Raw genomic sequence first — 20,778 nt, forward strand, 5'->3', positions numbered from 1 at the left:
ATCTCTACTACTACATTAATGATCAGCCTGTGTAAGCCAGGCCACGTTATGTCAGTGACTCAATCATGACTTAAAAATTATCAGGGAAACCCCAAAATGTACACACCACCATACACATAACACATTAAGAATAAGAATCATGTTCATTTTGTGTTGTCTCATAGCAAAATTTTGTTTCTTATCTGCTTAATCCTGTCTCGTGAGACGAATTTGAGCGTCTCAAATTTATGTCATTCTCTGCTTATTTGTTTCTGAATTTGTACTCCTACAAGTACTCTTAGGAGCAACGAATGAGTCATAATGAGCAAAGACGTCATTGAGACAAAGGGGATTGATTTGAAAAAAACAGATTTGAGCAAGATTTGAGCAATATTTGAGAAGAGAAATATAGTTCTGAAAATTGTCTCAATCATGTCTTGGTTTCTTTGAAGTGGAATTTAAGAGCATTTAATTAGATAAACCTGAGACTTATATGAGATATATCCTGACATATGAACCTTAAAAAAGATCTCATCCATGTCTCACTTGATTCTCTTAAATGTCTTAGAATTTTGTTATCAGAGCCATATTTGAGGCACATGAGAAAACATTGAGAATGTAATATGAATGATAAATTAAGAATAACACACAAAGTAATGTTTCATGTTAAAAAGTATTTGCACTTTTTAAAAATCACAACAAAATACTATCATCTAAAAAAAATTAAAATAAAAATCTTGAAAAAAAAGTGATGTTTCAACCGTGTGAAATCTTTAACATTATTTGAACAGTTCAAAAATACTTAATAAATTGATTAAAGCAAGACTAGGTAACTATTCAACCTTAATAAAATACTTTCATTACATTTCTGATATGTTGACTGACAACTAGTTGAATGACACCTCTTTTATATCTTGAGGTCATCTGTATCACTTTCACCGGCACTAATCAACTGTGAGCAGAGTGGCAGGAACCCTCTAACACACGCAGACACACCCCCACAAACAAAAAAAGTACAAATGTGCTGACCGCTTTACGGCATACGTCACTTCCCCCTTTCGTTATAAAGACTGAAGTCGATGCTAACGCTTTTGCGCAAATTCTGCAAAGATGGCAGAGCAACAGAGACAAAAAGTTTTGTCTGAGGAAGAAAAAGAAAGGGCGTCTACCAGGATATACAAAATAAACATTGGCCTGGCTTTCACTTGCTGGCGTGACATACCCCCCCCCCCCCCCAAACCAAACTCGTCAGCGTTGACGAGTTCGGGTGGGTTGGGTGAGCCACACGGTTGCTAACCGTCATATGCCATTGTTTAGCCACAACTGGATTCAATACTTTATTACTTTTCATCCTTCACACAGCCGCTGGAAACAAATGTTTTATCCATCTGCAGGCAACGGTCGTGATTTTACAACACTATTTGGGGGTGTGCGCCAATCCTCATGGGAAACGCGCTCTTCCTTAAAGTGCTAATGACACCAAAAAGCATGTTTATTTAATATTTCACGCAGTGTTTTATGCTCTTGAATGAAATGGACCGCTTGGATGTGTGTGGAAGCGATCGTTTTATGTATTCAATTTTTGAATTCTGCGCCATGAAAATGAGTGACTTCCGGCTCTCCAGTCTCGGGTTTAAGCCGAATGTGACATCACCCGGGTCAGCATCACACAATACAGCATTGCTTCATAGCATGCAGATGGACTGCGGATTCAGCTGATTATGCGGATGAATTCGTTTATTTTTCGCATCACGCCAGCCAAACGGCTGCAGGCTTTTGTGGCTGCACCAGGGAGAGGCGTGTGAGCCTTTTTGGGTTTCAGAAAGTTTCCGTTCACCGCGAGTTCGGCCAAAACAAGTGTGCGACAACTGTGGGCCCATTGAACTTACAAGGAAGTGAGTAAACATCGTGTTTTGTATTATGTCAAATACTGGGATCATTTTAATACGGAGGTGGCTTGCATTTTCTAGCTGACATGCTCCTTGTCCACTCGGACAATATCCATATCTTTCACTGAGACATGACTGAGATACTGAGTGCAAGTAAAGGAAATCAAATTGAGGCACTTTTGAGATACACAAGATCTCATAGTTGTCTCTTGGTGAGATCATGAAAGGAGACAGCTGTAAGACATTATTGAGAAATCGTGCCACTGGAATATTTTTCTCAACCTTCTCACGCAATGCTCACTGTGAGACTTATTTCTCACGAGACAAATTTGAAAAAAATGAGAAAACCCCTCTGGTCTCAATCGTAGCTTGATTGATAATGATTCACTTCTCAGAGATGTAAATGAGACATGAACAAGGTCTTATCGTCAATTTTGCTTTGCTATGGGGTCCTACTTGTCCCATTGAGTACAATTAAAAACATAAAACAAACAAATAAAACACACCGTTTGCAGTTTTATTTACTTGAAATGTGTTACGTTTATTGATTTCAGTATTTGACCCAAGCAGAAAATTGTAATGCTATGCCCATGTGAAAACAACAGTTTTAAATACCAAATAAGTATTGTACAGGACATTTTTATCCAGTTGACCCCATTAAATTAGAAAAGGTTTTTGAATGCGTAGTTCATTTAACAGGGTATCGAAGTAGCAAGAGGGCCCACCAATGGCGAGGATGTGATGAGAATTCTTGTATCTGCACATACACACCTTTGTGCAAAATATCATTCGACTGCGCAATTTACAATGCGGCACTGTTGTGCAATCAAGACCTGAAGACCTCTCGGATCACAGCTTAACAGTCCTTAACTGGTACTTACATTAATAATACATTCAAATCAACATCCACAGAGCATTAAAGGCTGATTTGACACTGCAGGTGTAGGAGTGTTTTCAGGACATTTGATAACATAACTACACATGTCAATTTGTGGCAGCAAGAACATGGAAGTTAACAATAATCAAAGTTGTAAGCAGAAATGAAGAAGTCAAGACCAGACCTCAAAACTTAATCGAAGGAGCTTTCTTTTTAGGGCTCATCTCGATCAATACCCTACTTGGCGTTTTTCATATTAAATATATTCACATGAGGCCAAATCAATATTTTTTAATGAAGTATTTACCAAGTGCTGTTAAAGAGAACAATGTTTTTTTTTTTTTTTTGCACAGAACAAATAAGTTATTTCCCAAACAAAAAAATAAATAAGAGTCAAAGGTATGGAGGATCTGCAAGGATGAATGGCAGAGGATTTCCAATCCAGGTTTGAAAGAACATGTTGCGTTATTCCCAAAAAGACTCATGACTGTATCAGCTCAAAAGGGTGCTCAAGTAATCACTAAGCAATATATCTGAACACTTAGGGTTGTGTGATGTCATAATAATTATGGGGTTCTGAATACTTTCCACGCCCTCTGTATGTAATCAAAGCGAAACTAAAGCTTATTTCCCCTGCCAAGCCTTTATTGTTATCCTGCTAATTCTTTAGAAAATCAGTTCAGTGAAAATGTATTTACCCCTTTCTTGATCGAGTTTCTGGTGAATGACCGAATTCATTTTTCTATAAATCACAGCAAATTGTCCTGGTCCTGAGGCAGCAAAGATGGCTCAGACCAGGGGCCTCCAAACTATTCCTTACAGGGCTGCATTGGGTGCAGGATTTCATTCTAACCGAACAAGACAACACCTTTTCACCATCCTGTTTTTTTTTTTTTAACATGTGTAATCAGTTGATTACAGTCAAGTGATACTTGTTTCAACACAGGGGTCAGGAACCTTTTTGGCTGAGAGAGCCATGAACACCACATAGTGTTTTTTTAAATGTAATTCCGTGAGAGCAATACAAAATGTTTAAAACTAAAAATACAAGTAACGTGTCATTTTATGTAATTTCAACAATTTTAAAGTACAAGGGTTTGGGTTAATCTCGGAATTCTTTTTAATAACATTGTTATGCTGTTGCTAATCAATGATGAGTATTTGTTACCAATAATACGACTTCTGGTGCTGCATTGTTTTACTTGGTGGGGTTAAGCTTCATGCAGGTGTTCTGACAAATTTTGCAACCCATCAAAAATTGCTACTTTGCGGTTCTGCGCATGCGCGTAACGTTAAAAATGGCCGCGAATGCAGCGATTCCAAAGTAAACACGACAAACTTACTTTAAAGAAAGGAATATTTACTTAAGTTTGATCATGTAAAGACATGTAGAAAAGTTCCCAGACACATCCGACCATGTTAGCTGCACACAACTGCACCCTGCTCTCTCACTGTTAGCGACTTCGCCGTGTCGTTATGTATTAATTTACGCCATTTTCGTGTTGCACATGTATGTTTATGATGTATGTAGTTTAGTTAGCACCTTTGGATAACATTGAGAGTCCAACTGAATGTAAAAGAGGGCTTTTTCAGCACCACAAAAGCTTGGGGAGAAAAATTTTAAAGGGAGGAAATTTTGACAGAACACAGGCATTGAGAAACTTAGGATGCGTCTCTTTTCATGTTCACGAAGCGCAACAAATCCTGTTTTTCGCCACCACGCACAGAGTACAATCAGTACACACTGAAACAAGTTTATCTATCGGTAGATTTTTTTCTTTAGCGAACTAAGTGAAGGACTTGAATAAATCCTCCCCTTTTGTTGCCTCTTTCATAGTCAAAACCTTGCTATTACGCACAATTATTTACGTGAGTTGATTCATCCAAAGCGAGAGAAAAAAACAGTGCCGCATTTATGTCCTTCACTTGCGTTGACTCAATTTGATTTGACATCATGATGGTAAGATCGTGAACAGTTCCAAGTTCTTGCTGACAGAGGCATGTCTTTGATCCGTTTAATCATCTTGTCTTTATGCGAAAATTCTCCACAAAGGCATTTTTATCCTTTTTGCCATCTACTCAAAAAGGTTTCTAAAATTAGCTGAAAAACGTGGAAAACGAAACAAAAAACGAGGGAAGTTTACTTCACTCACATGCGCACATCGGCCACTATTTTCGCAGCAAAATACGGCGGCCCCGCTTAAACAGTGTCTCTGCCTCAACTGCGTTGCCAATGCGATTGATAGATAAATAGATATATAGACAGACACAACAGCATGTATGTTTGCCACTTTCTCACTAAAACAACTGCGAACTGGCTTTCTAGTCGCCGGTTGTAGTATACGGACTACGTGTCCCATGTTCACCCTGGGTTCACGCAGCCAATTGCATGGCACTTGGGGGGATCTAACGTAGCACATCTAGTTTGCTATATGATGATATCTCGTGCGAATTGCGGGAGTGCTGTCGAAGCATATGCCCCAAAAGTCACGTCTGCTCATTACTGCGCAACACAAGCATATAACCGGTGACCGTAGCCGTTTTTGCGCAATGCACAAAGAAATACAACAGAACTTTTTTTTTAATAACTAAAGATTTGTCTGCAAGCCAGATGCAGCCGTCAAATGAGCCAGATCTGGCTCGCAAGCCATAGGTTCCCGACCCCTGTTTTAGGGATAAATCTCATCGGTTGAACTGTCTGTGCTGGGTCGGTTGGAACAAAAATCAGGACCCACAGCGGCCTTTGAGGACCGGTTTCGACCCTGCCCCAGACCCTCACACTGGCACAAACATGCTTCATGGTTGGCATTATTACCCTTATGTTACATTTTGTGCAGTTTTACCCAGATGTGATGGGCTCTTTCAACAACATTTTTGATTTGTCAGTCCGCAGATGTGTTGTCCAAAAGTATCGAGGATCATCGAGATGTTTTTGGGCAAATGTTAGCCAAGTCCCTCTGTTTTTATTTTGGTTTATCTATTTTTTATGAATGCTTTTGAATACTTTTTTCACAGCACTGTAAAGGCTCACACAAATACATTTAACATAGGCCATTTCAGAGGTAACAACAGAAACATTTTTTCTTTCATCATGGTGCAACGTTAATCTATTCATACAGCATAGACTTATTCACCTATTGACCTGACATTTCGTCATTCTTTGCGTCATGCCTTATCATAGGGGGGCGAGCTTCATTTAGTAATATCCGAAGACTGCACAGACTCATGTCGGATTCAAGCTTGGATTTTTGAAGAACTACGAAAGCTGTACCACATACAAACAGGAAGAATGGTCTCAGGAGTGTTTTTTTTTTTTTCGAGGATTCAAGGTAAATATTATATTTTTCGTACCATACATGCATTTTGAAACGTGAAAAAAATCATTTGGAGAATGGGAACCGCTACGGCATTGGCGTCATTCTTTGACATAGAATATATGTAGAAAAGATGCGTATCTGCCCGTTTTTTTCCCTTTTAACAAAGAATCAAGACAGTATTACGTCAATATCTATAAAGAATTTAGTGATTTAACCATTTATTCACAAGAAATTTGAACGGAAAAAAGCCATTGTGGCAGCCCCCTTTTTATAACAAAGAGCTAACAGACTAGCAATTCTTTGACAGATTTAAGTAAATTCAAACTGCCCTTTTGTTTGCTTTTAACCAAGAATCGAGACTGTTTTACGTCCATATCTCTAAAGAATTCAGGGATTTAAGCATTTATTCACAAAAGTTTCAACGTAAAAAGCTCTTTGCTGTGGACTTGTGGTAAGGTGGCGCCACAGTGAACTTAGACGAGCGGTACGTTCGCCATATTTACGTAAATCAAATACTGCCTGCACGGTTTGTTTTGCTTTTAACCAAGAATCAACTGTTTTACGTCCGTATCTATAAAGAAGGGCTATCTCATACGCATTTTATATCTGTTTATTTAGATTTTGTACTTGCAAGTCATTTTTGAGATTTTAACTTATCACTGCAAAGTTGAAATGCTCCAAGGCATGGTCCAATATTCTTTTATATGCAATATTATATGTGCAATACTTACTCACCTGCAATATTCAAAGCCTTAACTGTCAAACTGCTGCTACTTCAATTATTTGCACTGCCTGAACATAGAGTTATCACATAAGCATTTTATATTTGTTCATTTAGATTTAATACTTGCAAGTCACTTTTGAGATTTTAACTTATCATGCACTACAAAGGGAAATGCTCCACAATTTAATTGTACAACTGTAGAATAGCCCTTTGTTGTCATTATATTCTATAAAAAGTTGTGATTGTATATAGAATTTATTAGTAATCCATTTATATATTATAATTGATTCTGTATGCTTTCCTCAAGTTTCTGATGTGAAAATTGAGTGATTTATTAGCTGTTGACAACATGCAGTAAATAAAAGAAAAATAAGTTGGTATTTTGGGCGAAAACTTATATGTTAAATATTGTTATTGATCCTGTAAATATAGGTGATTATCTCTGCATTTGAAGATTTTGAGCATCTAGTGTAAAATCTGAGAATTTTATAGCTATTTTCGTTTTTGTCATATACAAAATAATCAATCAGGATTTTATTAGGGAACGACTTTGAATTTTTTTATGCTGCTGCTCATGGAGACTCATATATGGCTAAGGTAGGTGCCTGTTTTGGTTTAAGGTCGCTAGCAGCTTTGGTTTAGAAAATATTTGAATTTGAAGTTTTTGAAAATAGGCCCCCTACGAATCGCCCACGTTTCCCGTGTCATGTCAATAGGTTATGAAGTCTATGCATACAGTTATGTTTTACTGCTCTGCATTAAGTGAGTTGCTAAGACACACATAAAAAAGATATTACCCTTTTTTTTTTTTTTTTTTTTTTTTTTTTTTTTTTTTTTTTTTTAAATGATAAAGAAGTACTGTACTCTTCCTCTGTGCAATATGACAAGAGAAGAGGACCTTTCACAATGTAAGTACATTGGAAACAAGCCTGCTGTGTGAGCCTGCATGTTTGAGCCACCACTTTTAATGGACAGGACTCTGAACGCTGCCCTATACTGAAGCACATTGTCAGTCTTTTGGAAACAGGCTCAGTTGAAGCAGTCAGAAGGCTTAACTTTTTCTTTGGTGGCTATGATGGTAATGCATGATAAATAGTTAACTGCGTCAGCATATGTTGGCTAACTGTCATAATGGGGCAAGTGACCACTGATGTCATTTTGTGTTTTGCAACCTTTCCATGGCCTTTTGCTCAGAGCATAATACAGTAAATACATTCAAATAGTAGATAGTGTTTAGTTGGTTTGAATTGATACCAAAAAAAAAAAAATCACCCAAATACCCCACGTGTGTGAGGCCAAAATGTTGATGTAAGGGTGTTAAACTTTCACCACAGTAATCCACATCCCCCACAGGTTTGATACCTCTCGGGGAAAAGTGTGGGTGTTGCAACACCATGCTCCTCCACGTGTTTTCAGATATGTGTCACTTACAACCTGAGGACATCCCCTTTGCATTTTTCTGCCTTGATGCATAACTGAATTGTGCTCCATAAATTATGCAATCTAAATCCAGCCATAAACAGAAAAAGAAACTTCACTGGTGATTTTGTTCTTCAATTACATTGCCTTTCAGATTTTACTCTAAATGATGCAGCAAAAAATGAAGCAAACAGCTTCAAGCTTGATGTATGTCAAACTAGGAGTTCTCAAAATTGAGTCCACATGCGGTGCACAAAATATGCAGAAAATTGTTTTGTATAATTCAGATTTGGTGGCCAAAGTACATGTAAAGCACATGAATAAGTCCTGCCTACATTAGGCTCATCAGACGTTTGAATGTGATCGTGTCATACTACTAAACATGACAGCCTGAATTAGCAGTCATTTTAGAAGGAAACAAGGACTAAAGGTCTAATATTACAGGAATAAAGTGATTGTTTTTTTTTTTAAGATCAAAAGATATATTGCTATTGAGACAAGTTATTGTTGTTGTCTTTGATTAAAAATGGCTTATTTATGGAACGAAAGATGGAATTAGATTCCTTAGTCTTGAAAAAAATGATTTTAATCATAATGTTAAAACTTAGAACTAAATATTCATCATTTTTAAAAAACATGAAGACGCTAGATAACCATTGTAAAATAATTAAATTATTGCTAGTTCAAAGACCTTTTCAGAATATTTGTTAAGGTCAGCGCCAGGGGTACTTCCGGGTGGCAGAAAAGTGATGTCTGTTATCAGTTTCACTGTTAAAGAGCACGGATGTGGCTCTGAACCGAGCACTATAAAATGTATTACCCGGCTTGTTATTGATTACAATAATTTTGACTTTTCCACATCTCGTTATCTTCATTCAACTAACTGAAATGTTAATTAAGTTCAAAATTGTATTTCCCTTTCAAACAGTATACCTCACAAAACATAATGTCATCGACTGAAACTTCACATATTTCAACTACGAAGGTGAAAAAGAAGGCTAAAATCATCAGTCAAGCCATTTACCTTGTTTTTTTTGATTACCCTACTTTTGTCAAAAGACATGCAAGGGCTTGCCAATGGCGTTTTTGCCACCTGGAAGTATTTATGACTTTGTGGTGAAAAGATTTAGTTCAGTTTGCTCCACCTGAGTAATTACCAATCCTTTTCCTGTGTTTAGGAAGTACCATCTCAGTAACCTGCCGCGAGCAGCTAAGAGGAATTGTCTTCCCTCATCGGACCACGATCAGAACCACAGTTCTTGTGCTTTGAAGGTTAATTCCTAATTGGCTCCATTCCTTGTGCTAAACGGAATTCTGCTCCGATAAGGGCGGGTGTTCTTTCAGCTGCAGAGGTTCGTTTGGCTGATTCGGAGGGTGCAAAGTGTCGGGCATTGGAGTTTCCTCCTGCGGAGGCCCTGGGGGTGATGCTCGCTCCGGCTCAGGATTGACACTGTGCCATTTCCTGTCACTGGGCTGGATCTCCAGAGCCGGCATGTCTTTGCAGCAAAAGTACTGTTGCCAGATCTTGTGGAATGCCGTGCGGAATTTCTTGATGCGGAAGGCATAGACAATGGGGTTGACAGCAGAGTTGCCGTGGGTGAGTAGAATGGCGATGTACAGGAGGGCAATGGGTTTCTGGCACTCAGGGCAGAAGAGCGTCACACAATTTATGATGTGTAAGGGCAGCCAGCTGACGGCAAAGAGAAATAAGACCAGTGCCAAGGATTTGGCCAGATTGAGCTCCTTGTCATAGTACTTGTTGGGGTCGGTGTGGCTGCCGGTCAACTTTTTGCTGTTAAGCTGCTTGTGGATCATGTAGAAGATCTCAGCGTAGATAAGCAGCATGAGCACAAGGGGCGGCAGCACCCATCCAAAAAAGTTGAAGTAGACCATGTAGTCCATGCTGATGACATTCTCAAACTGGCATGTAATGACCAGGTCTGAACTGATGGAGCCGTTCTGCTGGAGATGACCAAGGTTGTTCCAGCCAAGCATGGGTGTGAGGCCCACCACAAAAGCTACTGTCCAGCAAAGCACCACAGCTGCACCTGCTCGCCGGGGTGTCACCACCCTCTTATACCTACAGGGACACACAGAGAACCATATAATGTATTTAAGTTCAGAGAATAAAACATGAAATATAGTATACAGTACAGTATATACTGTATTTCACATAAGAGATGTACAGTGGTACCTCTACTTACGAATGTCTCTACAAATGTAATTTTCTGGTTACAACACACCTTAACGGGAAAATATTGCCTTAAAAAAGACATTTCCGGTTGCGAGAGGCAAAAATGCTATACTGTGCTGTAAAAGATACAGTAGGTAAATAAGTATTTAGTCGACCACTAACTGTGCAAGTTCTCCCACTTGAAAATATTAAAGAGGCCTGTAATTGTCAACATGGGTAAACCTCAACCATGGGAGACAGAATGTAGAAAAAAAAAAAATTGAAAATCATATTGTTTGATTTTTAAAGAATTTATTTGCAAATCATGGTGGAAAAGTATTTGGTCAATACCAAAAGTTCATCTTAATACTTTGTTATGTACCCAAACATTTTCTGTAACTCTTCACAAGCTTTTCACACACTGTTACTGGTATTTTGGCCCATTCCTCCATGCAGATCTCCTCTAGAGCAGTGATGTTTTGGGGCTGTCGTTGGGCAACACGGACTTTCAACTCTCTCCTCACCCGGTGGCGTCAAAATGATAACAAGAACGGTGAGCAAAAATCCCAGAACCACACGGGGGGACCTGGTGAATGACCTACAGAGATATCAGTAACACAATGCACTGCCAGGGACTTAAATCCTTCACTGCCAGACGTGTCCCCCTGCTGAAGAAAGTACACGTCCAGGCCCATCTGCTGTTCGCTAGAGAGCATTTGGATGATCCAGAAGAGGACTGGGAGAATGTGTTATGGTCAGATGAAACCAAAATAGAACTTATTGGTAGAAACACAGGTTCTCGTGTTTGGAGGAAAAAGAATACTGAATTGCACCATACCCACTGTGAAGCATGGGGGTGGAAACATCATGCTTTGGGGCTGTTTTTCTGCAAAGGGACCAGCACAACTGATATGTGTAAAGGAAAGAATGAACGGGGCCATGTATTGAGAGATTTTTAGTGAAAATCTCCTTCCATCAGCAAGGGCATTGAAGATGAGATGTGGCTGGGTCTTTCAGCATGACAATGATCCCAAACACACAGCCAGTGCAACAAAGGAGTGGCTTTGTAAGAAGCCTTTCAAGGTCCTGGAGTGGCCTAGCCAGTCTCCAGATCTCAACCCCATAGAAAATCTGTGGAGGGAGTTGAAAGTCAGTGTTGCCCAACGACAGCCCCAAAACATCACTGCTCTAGAGGAGATCTGCAAGGAGGAATGGACCAAAATACCAGCAACAGTGTGTGAAAAGTTCGTGAAGAGTTACAGAAAACGTTTGGCCTCCGTTATTGCCAACAAAGGGTACATAACGAAGAATTGAGATGAACTTTTGGTATTGACCAAATACTTATTTTCCACCATGATTTGCAAATAAATTCTTTAAAAATCTAACAATGTGATTTACTGGTTTATTTTCAACATTCTGTCTCTCATGGTTGAGGTTTACCCATGTTGACAATTACAGGCCTCTCTAATATTTTCAAGTGGGAGAACTTGCACAATTAGAGGTTGACTAAATACTTATTTGCCCCACTGTACATATGTACTCCCTGCTTTTTAAAGTCACGCCATAAGATCCTGCTGCCTGATTGGTCATAATATTTCACATCATGCTTAGGGAATTGTGATACTGCTCTCCTATTGGCCTGTTGTTGATAACGTTTCAATTTGGGTGTTGCAGTATGATGAGGTGCACGGGCGCAATAGTGTTGTGTTTATAGCGGATTGAAGTCAAAAGATCACAAGTCTCTTCAAGTTTTTTTCTCGTGAAGAGTCCACACACTGTTCACTACATTAGAGCACAGGTCTCCTCATGTTTTTGTCCCACTATGATTAAAATTGGCAAGGAAGCTGTCAAAGCACTACAGTACATTATAATTCAATTCATTTGTTTCTCAGCCCAAAAACCTATGAAACATCCTTCACAAATACTGCAGGTACAATTACAAATAGCAATTACACATATCATAACAAAATAAGTTATAAATACAAATTAGAATAATGATAACAATGTAAGGAATCGGGTTGTAATGTGGCGGTTGTGTTTTGCATGCTGTTCCCAAACGTACCGTTGTTCGACCATTCCTTACTACGCGGCGAAATGTCCTACACAATGCTCAGCGCGCTTGCGCAAGCATCCGCACACATGCGCACATCGGTTAGAAGCGGCGAGTACTCACTATTTTTGTTTTTATTTAGTTTTTTAGAACCTTTTCACTGCCTCAAAGATGCTTTTCGCATGTATTACCCTCTAATACTTTTAACCATTGTTTTTTTGTGTTAGCTTTGAAGCAGTTGACCACATTAGTCACGTAGCGAATTAAAACCATCCTTATTTGATATAACTACATTTAAGTATTTTCTTCAGGCATTTCTTTAGTACGTTATGCCTGTATGCATCTAAACAAAACAAGTTTAGAGCGCACGGTAGTACTTTGTGTGTCAAATTCGACTAATAGGATGTTTCGCCGATGTAGGAGATTTTGGCAGAACACCGTGTGACTGATGCGAGACTGAGGGAGGTGAGGAAGAGTGGGAAGTTTTACATTCTCTTTTAATGTTTGGTTTTTGTTTAAGTCTGCTATGGTTGACCGTAGCCGTGTTGTGTTGCACAAGCTTTGAAATAAATGATTAAAAACCTGACGAAGGTGGCGACTTTCTTGCCGATGTTGCAAAAATAATGTTAATGAGAGTCGTCCTCGAGATTGTAGTAGACATATTCCCGCGGTATTGTCAAGCCAATTTACTGATGCGCCCACCACGGTCATATTTTTCTATCATTTCCTTCTTAATTTCAATCATAAGGGTCACCTTTTTCCACATCCTGCACTAACTTTTTTGGGACCCATGTTGATTTCTCTCACAAGAAAATCCACAGTGCTTCCGTCTTGCGGGAAAACAATAAAATTGCGACTCTGTCATAAATCATTGTATTTCGAGCATGTCTTCATATGTCGAGACAAATGACGAGTCAAATTTTACGTCTAATGTCGAAAGGATCGTATGTCAAAGTGATCGTATGTCGAGGTACCACTGTACTACAATTTCATTGCTACCCAGACGATATCCAAATCTATATCTCCACAGAGACCATCTTGGACACCACCCAATATACACTTCACAACTGTCTCAGTGAAATTTAATCCTGGATGCAAGCAAAATATCTTCAACTTAACAAAGACAAATCGGACATAATCATTATCAACCCTTCAGCTCACATCAAAGACAATTATTTTAAACTAACCTTCAACAACTGCACCCTGTATCACTCAACACACTCCCGCAACTGAGGGATAACTTTGGACAATAAGCTAAGATTTGACCACCACATCGCCAGAAATGCCTTCTTCCGTCTCAAGAACATAGCCCATCTTCATCCCTTCCTCACCTTCTCTGCTGAAGAAATCCTCATCCATGCCTTGATCACCTTCAGACTTGACAACTGCAACAGCATTCTCTTCGGTTCTCCATCCAAACTCAATAAACAACAATATACCAAAAAAATCTGCTGCACGCCTACTCACCCGTACCGCCTATAGTGATCACATAACCCCGGTTCTCCGCAACCAGCACTGGCTGCCCATTACATACAGGATACAGTTTAAAATTATCCTACTAACATAGAAAGCACTGAATAACTTAGCCCCACCTTACCTCACAGATCTTCTCTGTCCCCACACCCCCACCGGTCACATCCGCTCATTTGATGGGAACATCCTTGCACTGCCCCCACAAATACCACACGGAACTTAGGGGGATAAAGCCTTCTCCGATGATGGCCCCTTCCTTTGGAACTCACTCCTGAAACCCAGCCGCACCTGTTCACACCTTCCTACATTCAAAAAACAGCTAAAAACCTTTACATCGTTATGTTGTTTGCTGTTTTTCTTTATTTTAAATGTAAAGTGTCATTGAGCTTCTGTAAAAGTGCGTTATACATGAAATGTATTTCTCTATTATTCTCATTCTCATTAGTATTATCATAATGCCATCATCACAACTTTTTACTAATCATCCAGCCTGGTCAGTAGGTGCTCAACATGTGAATCCTGCAGAATGTATTTGACAACTCAAACATATCGTGTACCTACAGTACAACAGCTTAATTTTCAATGTCCATGCGAACCTTCCATGGGAAGCTCAACGTTGACCTGCTCAACATGGCAACCATGTTGGCATCTGGTTAACCTGGACTACTACAGTGCGCTAGGAGTGTGCTTTTTCATATCAATGGTCACCGCCTTCCCATGTGATCGCCACATATTGTCTAGAAAAAGTTTACATTGGGACGAGTAGGGATGGGAATTGATACTATTTTTACGATTCCGATTCCATTATCGATATTGCTTAACGATTTGATTCTTTATCGATTCTCTTATCGATTCTAATTTTGGGGGGAAAGAAGAACGTTTTGATTGGCATCGAGTTTGTTTAATCAGAAGTCACAACCTTACAAACTCACAACGAGGTCAAATTAGGCCCAAAGCCTCAATGTTAACTGTGGCAATAAGTGGCAAATACAAAAGAATGCGTAACATTTTACTGAAACATTTTTTTAATAGAAATAAAAAATATTGGTAAATATTGGCATATAGGTCATTGTTCTGCCTTTGGCAATATGTGTTAAAGTGTATTATATACCATTATATTGAAATGCATGCCTTTTAGTTTTTAATGGTGCTTTCACGCTCGAGTGGGGGCGCCCTTGCGCTTCCTCACGCAAAGAACGCGCTCACGTGAAGAAGAGCGCGCTTATACGCTAAGAAGTGCAGCTGCAAAGCATCCAAGCGAGTGAGCGAGTTAGTGAGAGAGGGAAACACTGCTACGAGCCTACAATCTTTGTTAATGTTTGTAAAGATATCTACAGAGGCAACGCCTGTAGGTATCATCTTTTGTGTTGTTGTTGTGTGTTTCGCTTGCGATCGGACAATAAAATCCAGTTGTGTAGTGGTTTGAACAATGTGCTAATGCCAGCGAACGCATGTTAACCGTTTGTGTTTTTACTGTATTAGCAGCTAATCATCGCTGATTTACGTTGATACGAACCTGTTTGTTAACACTAGAAAACCCAGTGAATTCTGGATCATGAGGATTTGCCATAGGGAAAGGCCAAATTGGCCTCTGCTGGTGTTAATGGGGACGAAATTGATTTGTTTCATTTCTATTTTTAGTTTCACTCTTCAAGTGATGGTTGAATAAAGTCAGCAAATTATACCAACGTCCTCTGCATCGTCATTTGGGAGTTAAACTTGCTGTATAGCCAGGACTGAGCCTTAGCGTCTCGGTGAGGGCAGTACAGTCGTATTCCCTCCCGATGCAGTTATCTCCACCTTGCAATGACTGCAAGTCGCTTTGTTGTAATTATACCTCGTGAAGTGAAGACACACTTTCGAGCGTTTGAACCTACGTGCTGTCATTGTTATGTTTACAACTGCAATGCTCGTGCTAAACCATCGTCACCTTTCATTTTCACCCTCTTTCCTGGCGAAGTGTAGCCAAACTTTGGAGCGAGTGGTACTTGGCGCCATGCTAGTTTGATGCGTCTGGACAACAAGAGACGTCACGTCACGTGATGACTCAATACGCGTCTTTAGGAATTGTTAAAGGGATCATTAAGGCTTTTTCATTGTGATGTCGAGGCCTCGAAACACTAGGAACCGGTTCGGAATTGGAATCGGATTCGATTCCCATCCCTAGAGACGAGGCAAGCGAAAGAACAGCTTTTTAGTTGGTTCCAATCTTTTCCAAATTCCTAACTGGAGGTTTGACTTCCGAGGTTAATGCTTAAGTTTTTATGTACAAAGGTGTTGCCCTCTCTTGTCAAAACTGGTCCCCACAAGCTCAAGCCTCATTTATGAACCATTGGTCCATGGCTATATTATCCCATTTGCCAAATGTATTGATGAATTCAGTGGCACTTAATAGCCACAGGGAGTTGCAGCAGAAGGATGAAAGAGCCAAACATGGTTTGCAAGTCATGGTTTCCAGTGTATGTGCATGGGTTACAGCGTTAGTCAAAATCATTTTAAGGACCTTTAAGAAAATGGGTGCATTAAATGGCAAGCATGTCCTCTGACCTGAAGTATAAATCTGGCCTTGGACTCTAATTCTGATTTTTCTGTGCAACTTGCCTGAAGCGAAAGGAAATGCTGCAATTAGCCTCGGCTTCCATGCGTTGGATTAGTATTGATTAGGAATGTATGTGTTGGGACAGACACATCTCTAAGTGAAGGGAAAGGCAAGTTATTACCAAGACTCGACTGTTTGACTTGACATTTATTTACTGTGTCATTCTTTATTTAAAGGTACATTCAAGATGTGATTATTTATGAATGAATTGTATTATTACTTAATCATTCTGATTCTGATTATACACTTTATGATTTTTTTAAAATATATCTTCTTTTGTTGTCTCACATATACGGTATATTTTAAACGGTTGTAATGTTACACTGAAGTTGTGTCTCACAAAATAGGCAACCCTAGTAATAAAATATATTTTGCCATCTAATTAATAAAAAAGTGACCTTCATGACTCAGCAGAAAATGCCTTATCAATCTAATTGCTTTGACGAGCTAGACCTAATGTAGGTCCCTCGAACCATCCATCAATGCATCCATCCCTCTGTTATTTATCCTCACTTCGGAGTTTCAAGTGTGCTGAACCTATCTCAGCTGACATCTTGTACTGGTCACTATCCAATAGTTAGGGCCAATAATTATAGTGCTGTCTTCTGTTTATTTCTCAAACCAATGAAAAACTTTACTTCATGCGATCAGAAAAAGACATTTACATCAAAGAGCCCCCCCAGCCTATACGCAGACTATGCAGCTGCTTAGGGCCCCTAACCACTTGGGGGCCCCCAATCTGGCAATTGTTTTTTTATTTTATTTTATTTTTTAAGTTTTGATACTTGATTACAAGCTTTAAAAAAAAAAAAAAAAGTTCTTCCTTAACTTCTTTCTTTCCTCTTTTAGAACAAGGTTTGGCGCTATCGACTGTAAGTACTGACAATCATTTGGGGGGAGAAGTTTTAAGTATACAGTGCAACAAAATCTGATTAATATACAAAATATGGACGTATGGGTTGGATTGCATGTATGGGTTTCACAGTATACTGTGACGAAATGGTGGGGCAAAAGTACGGGCCCCTTTGCATTATTTTGCTTAGGGCCCCCAAATGGCCTGCCCCAGCCTATGATATACAGTCGCTATTATCAAATTTCAATGACAGCTACACTCCAAAAACATAGTACCCAATGGGTTCATTTTTCTTGGACAGATCAGAGAAAAACGTTTGGGATTCATTTAATACTGTTGTAACGCAAAAGACCTGTCTCGACTTCAAGGGACTGGAGACCAGGGGGCATCATTCTCGACCAGTGCAAGCCTGTGCCAAGCGAAAGCACATCTTAGACCAGGTTTTAGTCATTATATGGAGAGGTGCAAGCATGCACTTTGGAAAGAGGGCTGCATGCATTGCCTAGAGGCAAACTATTCGACAAAGGGCCGCAGTAGGTGCGGGTTTTCCTTGTAACCCATCAATAGGACACCTTTTCACCAATCTGGTGCTTTACAAGTCCAAACAATTGAGTGCAGTCAGGTGCTTCTTGTTTCTCTGGACCCCTCATTGGTTAAACTGTCTGTGCTACATTAGTTCTAACAATGATAAGGACACACTGCAGCCCTTGAGGACCGGTTTGCCCACCCCCTGCCCTAGAAGCATGAACACTGCCAATTCTTCTCACCAATAGGCAGACTTCTCTCCATTCCCTTTAACAACACAGTATTTGTTGGTGCAGCTCTACTGCTCAACTTGACCGGAAGAAAATGCGGTCGCTCACTCGAGGGTTGACGCTTGCTTAGTAATGGGAAGTAAAACAAGACATACTGGGCATAATAAATTTAATTAGCTTTGTGGACCTACGCAGTAGAATGGACATTTCACGATTGCATTGCATTCCGAACACAAAGTGTTCATGCGTTTGTGCGTCAAATTAGCAGTCTACCGTGCGCTTTAACCTAGACCATCTCTATGGAGCAAAGTGAAAGTGTGCCTTTCGCTCACGAAATTGTCAATTCCACCTGATGTGCCCACAAGGACACACCGTCAATCCACTGACATGCCTATTAAGCTTAGACTGGTTTACTAAATTCCAAAATGTGCATGTTTTTATGCCAGACTGCGCAAATGCCGTTGTTGAAAATAGGGCTCCAATCGTTAAAGGCCTCCAAGTCTTGTCTCGGTCCCTGACTGGCCTGCGGGTTTGACATGGGATAATGTCATTTATGTGATAAAGTGAAGCATGAAGTAAAACAATATTTTAGACTAGGTGTTAATAATTTTGTGGACATGTGCAAGCATGAAAAAAGTATGCCTCACTTATAGGCAAGAACACCTCTGACTCTGCTGCACCAATAAGCAGGCTTCTTTTTTTCCCCCTTTAAAACACTGGCGAAATTGTTTGAGCTGCTCATCCTTTACCTGCCAAAAGGAGAAACTGGTTTGGTCTGTGAAAGGTTAGCACATTTATTGTTACAAAATGTGGAGTATTATGTATATGAATGAAGCAAATTTACTGATGTCCAATGAAATACTGTATCAGCAAATATGCAAATCTGTCTGTCTGAATCAGAACATAAGCTCACCACTATTGCATTAAACCAATGTAACAAGTTACACTCAAAGACCACCTCCTAAATGGCATAGTAAAAGTGCCCACTCACATTTTAAGTAACCATATTGTGACTATGATGACAGAATAAGATCTCATGCAAGTGTGCTGCTGATGGTTGATGAATTTGGAATAGGTGATATAACATTACCTGTTTGTTTCGAAAATACTAAAAAATAATAATAATACTAAATAAAATTGCTAGAGGTGCAGTCTTGGTTTTTGAACTGTGATCCAAACGAGGAATGACCATGCCCTTGAGCACAAAACTTTGCCCTGATGCCCATGTAAGACTAGGATTGGTTTAAATTACTATAAAAGAACACAGTGAATATAGCATATTTAGTGCCTGGTACAACATCACTATCATGTGGCATTACCTGGTGGGGATTTTGACTCTCAGGTATCTGTCAATGGCGATGGCGAGGAGTGCCAGGATGGAACTTTGCGTGAGTACCAGAACTGTGCAGGCGACCAGCAGGCAGCTGTAGAAGTGCGTCTGCAGCCCGATGCTGATGGTGATAGCCAGAGGAATGACCAGCGCTCCCACAGCAATGTCAGCCAGCGCCAGTGAAACGATGAAACAAAAGGTGGTGTCCCGTAAAGACTTGTTGATCCTCACTGCCCACACCACCATAACGTTGCCAACCACGGACGCCACCGCGATCGCCACCTCCATGCCAATATAGAGAGATCGAGAGGACAGCAGTGCTCCAGTCATCCTTGAAGAGGATGACGTCGGGGTGACGACAAGTCAAAAAAGCAAAAGCCCTATTGAGTTCACACGTGCCGTTTTTTTTTTTTTTTTTTTAAATCAGTACGTCCAGGAACAGGTGCAGAGTTTTGTGCGTCCGCTGCGCGCTGCTTACACGCAGATGCTCCAGCAGGAGGAGGAAAGAAGAGGAGAGGAGCATCCTTTTCTCCGTGCATGCGCGGGGCAAGTAGGGGAGGAAGAGAAGGTGCTGGGTGGGGGTTGGGGCACTACACGACCAAACAAAAGAGAGGCTTTGAGCAAATACACGAGAAACCATCCAACTGCCTGATGGTGCGCTAACACGCATGGCACCCCACCTCCTCCTCCTACTCTACTTTCTGCAATTGCCTCAAAAATAGTAACCTATAAACCACAGAGGGGAAAAGCTATTTATAGTTTCTTTTTTTTTTTAAACTGGATTTGTGCATTCCAATATAAGTGAAACTTGGCAAATTGTCAGTTTGCCTTCACCTCACATACTTGTAAACTGGTCAATTTCGATACACATTCTGGAGCTAAAATATACTCATAGTATTTGACGTTATCCACTTATGATCTTTTAAAATTGTACAATAGCCAATCTTACATTATTAAATGAATTAGTTATTCTTTGATGTTCTTCTGGAAAAAATGTTCTCATTATTGAAAATGCTGAACACATTATGTTCCAGACCTCACTCATTTGACCGCATTCCATAAAGACATGTATAAAACACTATAGTTTTAATTGTTGTGACTTTGTTGTATTTAAAATTTTGGAACCCAACAACAACAAATACTTTGCTGTATAACTTGAGATTTTATACAATACGAAGGTCCTATTTTTCTTATAGGTGTAACAAAAAAATGTGTATTTTGGGGGTTAGAACAAATTTTACTACTACTGACTCTTGATTTGAAATACAAATGAATTTGGTAATAAACTTGATCACATAAAGTAGATAGTTACTGTACTGCTGTATTAATTGTTGAAATGT

General features: G+C 39.7%; 1 protein-coding gene across 1 annotated transcript; it reads right to left on the bottom strand.

Annotated features, from left to right (window-relative positions):
- Positions 1-1,959: 1,959 nt before the first annotated feature.
- Positions 1,960-19,916, bottom strand: adora1b (adenosine A1 receptor b). The gene is made up of 2 exons (XM_057830535.1): positions 19,428-19,916; positions 1,960-10,285 (listed from the first exon to the last, which is right to left on the bottom strand). Exons 1-2 carry the CDS (start codon positions 19,766-19,768, stop codon positions 9,508-9,510), a joined length of 1,119 nt encoding a protein of 372 aa, XP_057686518.1. The 5' UTR covers positions 19,769-19,916; the 3' UTR covers positions 1,960-9,507.
- Between the last annotated feature and the right edge of the window lie 862 nt (positions 19,917-20,778).

The sequence above is a fragment of the Corythoichthys intestinalis genome, chromosome 2, assembly GCF_030265065.1.
Source record: "Corythoichthys intestinalis isolate RoL2023-P3 chromosome 2, ASM3026506v1, whole genome shotgun sequence".
NCBI classification, from domain to species: Eukaryota; Metazoa; Chordata; class Actinopteri; order Syngnathiformes; family Syngnathidae; genus Corythoichthys; species Corythoichthys intestinalis.